The sequence below is a fragment of the Cyprinodon variegatus genome, unplaced genomic scaffold (genome assembly GCF_000732505.1).
Source record: "Cyprinodon variegatus isolate N-32 unplaced genomic scaffold, C_variegatus-1.0 Scaffold972, whole genome shotgun sequence".
NCBI lineage: Eukaryota > Metazoa > Chordata > Actinopteri > Cyprinodontiformes > Cyprinodontidae > Cyprinodon > Cyprinodon variegatus.
This window is the reverse complement of record NW_015151425.1, coordinates 39,956-43,497: the sequence shown is the minus strand read 5'-3', so window position 1 is coordinate 43,497 and position 3,542 is coordinate 39,956. Positions and strand designations below refer to the sequence as shown.

General features: G+C 38.3%; 1 protein-coding gene across 2 annotated transcripts in view; it reads left to right on the top strand.

The window, feature by feature from the left end:
* gabrb3 (gamma-aminobutyric acid (GABA) A receptor, beta 3) overlaps nt 1–3,542 on the top strand; it is an 89,689-nt gene that overhangs the window by 65,586 nt on the left and 20,561 nt on the right. For both annotated transcript variants that reach the window (XM_015398911.1, XM_015398912.1), the window contains one exon: nt 2,296–2,516. In XM_015398911.1, coding sequence (XP_015254397.1) covers nt 2,296–2,516 — 221 coding nt within the window. The remainder of the gene's footprint in view (nt 1–2,295; nt 2,517–3,542) is intronic.

The window sequence follows — 3,542 nt, the reverse complement described above, 5'->3', positions numbered from 1 at the left end:
TGCCAATACTCACCTCTAATCAATATTTTTTCCCTCGTCTTTAGAAGTTTTTAAGTCTGTAAAAAAGAATTTTTTGAGGAAGAAGAAGAAGTAGTATTTTTATTTTTTTTTAGACTTTAGAAATTCAGAAGCTGATTAAATATTGGGTTAAATATCGGTGGGGTGGCCGATGTCTGATATTCAGTTTAAAGGCTGATACAGGCTGATACCGATAGGGGGCCGATTATATCGTGCATCCCTACAGTGTACCAATCTACTTATGGCTACTTCCAGCAGGATAATGCACCATATCATTCTGCCTCGCCTACTGGTTCCTTAGACATGACATTGAGTTTACTGAACTCAATAGTCCAACCAGATCTCTGTCCAATAGAGAACCTGTGGGATGTGGATTATGGGAGATTTGCATCATGGATATGCCGTTGACAAATTTGCAGCAACTGTGTGATGCTCTCATGTCATGGACCATGGACCGTGAAATGTTTCCAGTACCTTGCTGAATCTGTTCCACAAAGGACTGAGGCAGTTCTGAAGAGTAAAGGGGGTCCAAACCTGTAATAGCAAGGTGTACAGTAACTAATAAAGTGCTGATTTTTATCGGTTCAGCATTTATTGTTGTTGCAGAATGCTCCAATCTCAGGTCATCCTCCACCCTTTAACAAGTTTTCTGCCTGTTATTTAGCTCCAACTCCTTCCTTTAAATAAACTATGGTTAAAAAAGCGTCATGTTGATCCTGCCACCATCTTCCACAGTGGGATGACGTGTGATTAGACACCTACTTAATTGTTCTAAATGAATTTGATTTTTGGATGGTGGTAATAAACGGTATCTGAATACAATCTTCAACAGTCTATGGGCCAAAGGGTAAGTACACAAAGAAATAGACCATCATACAGCCCCACATTATAAGCATGTGGATATTTTTCTTACTTTTTCTAAATGAGGTGCTGTGGATGTAGAACATTACAGTTTCTTTGCCTTGCGCATCAACTTAAAGGTTTTTTAAGTGGTGACTAACTAAAGCCTGGGATATATTCCACTGGGACCTGAGAGGGAGTACAGTATACCAGTTAGGAGATATATTTAAGGCTGTGTTTAAGAGAAGCTAAGGTAGTGTACCAGGCATTTTAGGAGAGCTGCTGAAGTGGGATCTGAGGATCTCAAATGGACTAAAATAGCTGCAGCCCAGACATGGAAGGAGTGTGTTGGTCGAACTTCTTTGCTTTAACATAAGAGCTGTTGTGCAATGCTTATTCATCAACCCACATTTCAGCTATATGCAGGACTGCATCCATATACAAAAGCTGTGAGAATCTCGAGAGGGCGAGAGTGCCTCTAAACGAGGAGAAAAGTAATGAAATAGCCCCATCAATGTGAAACAGGTTTCTAGAAAATACAGTAGATTCACTTCCAGATGAAAATGCCTCCTATGAGGCCCAATAAAACAAATGAGACCCACACAATCTCGGTAAACAGAGACAAGCTTTCAACACACTGGAAGAGACATTTGCCGTGCACAGGCTAAATTATTTATAGGTCTATATCCGGATCATATTACATTTTCATATTGCAGAGTGTAATTCATTTAGTTCAAAACAAGCACTAAGTTTGTCAGTCATCCATCAGGAAACCTGACTTTTACACCAGTGTCTGTTGTTCTGATATACTGCTGTGCTGTAGGGTAAGATTTTTGCCATTTTGCAAACACTTTATCCTATAAATGTGCCATTTCAGCAAGCATTTTCAGCACCTCCATGTTTTTATTTATTTCCTGAGACCTGCTTATTTATTTAAGAGATCATTAGTCAGCAGAACAAAACCAAGAGAGCTTGTAAAGGGCTCCATTAAAAGCCAGGAAAAGCTCTTGTGTTTGATGGATCAACTTCTGGAGGTAACAGCAAATGAAAGCTGAATAAATGATTTATGCCTCTGTAGGTATGGCTGGGAATAATGAATCGTATCTATCAATGTAAAAAAAGAAAAAAAAAAAGTTGGTGATCAGTTTCAGTGTGAGACCTGCCATCAATGTGAGCCCAGGAGTAAATTGGATCTGTTGTGTGATTTTGAGTTTGTGAAACATTTCTGGGAGTATAGCCGCTCCTTATTTCCATAAATACAACTTTTGTTCCCTAGAAAAAAAAAAAAACTGAAAATCTTTCACAGCTCCAAGCTGATAACAGTCAGCACACTGGCCTCCAGAAATGCTCACATCTGAAGCTAAACTTTGGTATTTTTATCCCTTTCTGCTCATTTCTGTCTAAAGACATATAACTGGACTAATTTATTTTCCACAGGACTACACGCTGACCATGTATTTCCAGCAGTACTGGAGAGATAAGAGGCTGGCGTATGTGGGGATTCCTCTCAACCTGACGCTGGACAACAGAGTAGCAGACCAGCTCTGGGTCCCAGATACCTACTTCCTCAATGATAAGAAATCCTTTGTGCACGGGGTCACTGTTAAGAACCGGATGATTCGGCTCCACCCTGACGGCACCGTCCTCTACGGACTCAGGTGAAACCTTTATCTCTAAATCAGACCTGATGTGTTCATCCAAGATAAGATCTAGGTTAATAGAACCATAACTATTTAATGTCTTTTCTGTAACTTTTACTGTAGTGTTTAAATGTTACGCTCTGTATGAAGGATTTTCAGGGACAAATCAAGGTGGATATTGTGTCTAATATGCAGAAAAAACGTCACAGCTCTTTCTTTTTCGTTTGGATCAATAATATTGTAGGGTGGGCTTTTAATGAATGAATAATTTATCTGAATTTTATATTTCTAATAAGCTCTTATTGTACCAGATATCTCAGTTTTTTTTTCTTTAATTTTATTATACTATATACTATATAACCTTGGTCTATACTACTTCCTATGTTTATTCTTTTGTTTTTCAGCAGGTTTGCTGCTGTGGTTAAATAACTTTTTTTTACTATATGATGGTACTGTTTTCTGGGTAGATGCATACCATATCCAACAGCATTCTACATACTCCTGCTTTATTTGCTGTATTTAGGGCTAGTATGGGTGCCGGTTGCACTAAAGTTGTAGTTTGCATGAAGAATGTCCAAAGAAATATATATATTATATATATTGTTGCACATATTGTTAAATCTTTTCAAAAGAAGATTAATAACCTAACATAATCAGCTAAATGAATAAATCTAATAAGATTAAAAATACTTTTTGTTTTGGCTAGATCTAAGATTGTAAGTAACCAAGTTCATTAGGATTTTATGTGATGGACAGACATAATGTCATGATTTTTCTAAGGCTTGGAACCACATGCAGCAAAGCCAAACAGAGAGACACAGCATAAAGGTTCAACGGGTTTTATTGAAGAGTATATGGGTTCGGTGCAGAGTTCCTCCGAACTCTGCTCAACTGGAAGACAAGGGGAAGAGAGATTGTTAGATTCAGGCTCTGTGGGAAATTGGAGTTGTTAATCTTGAAGGAGAGGATTTGATGCCACTCACGTTTCCAGAGAAGATGAGACACATACACTCCAGTCTGTGTGTTGGTCTTCCAGAGAATGTT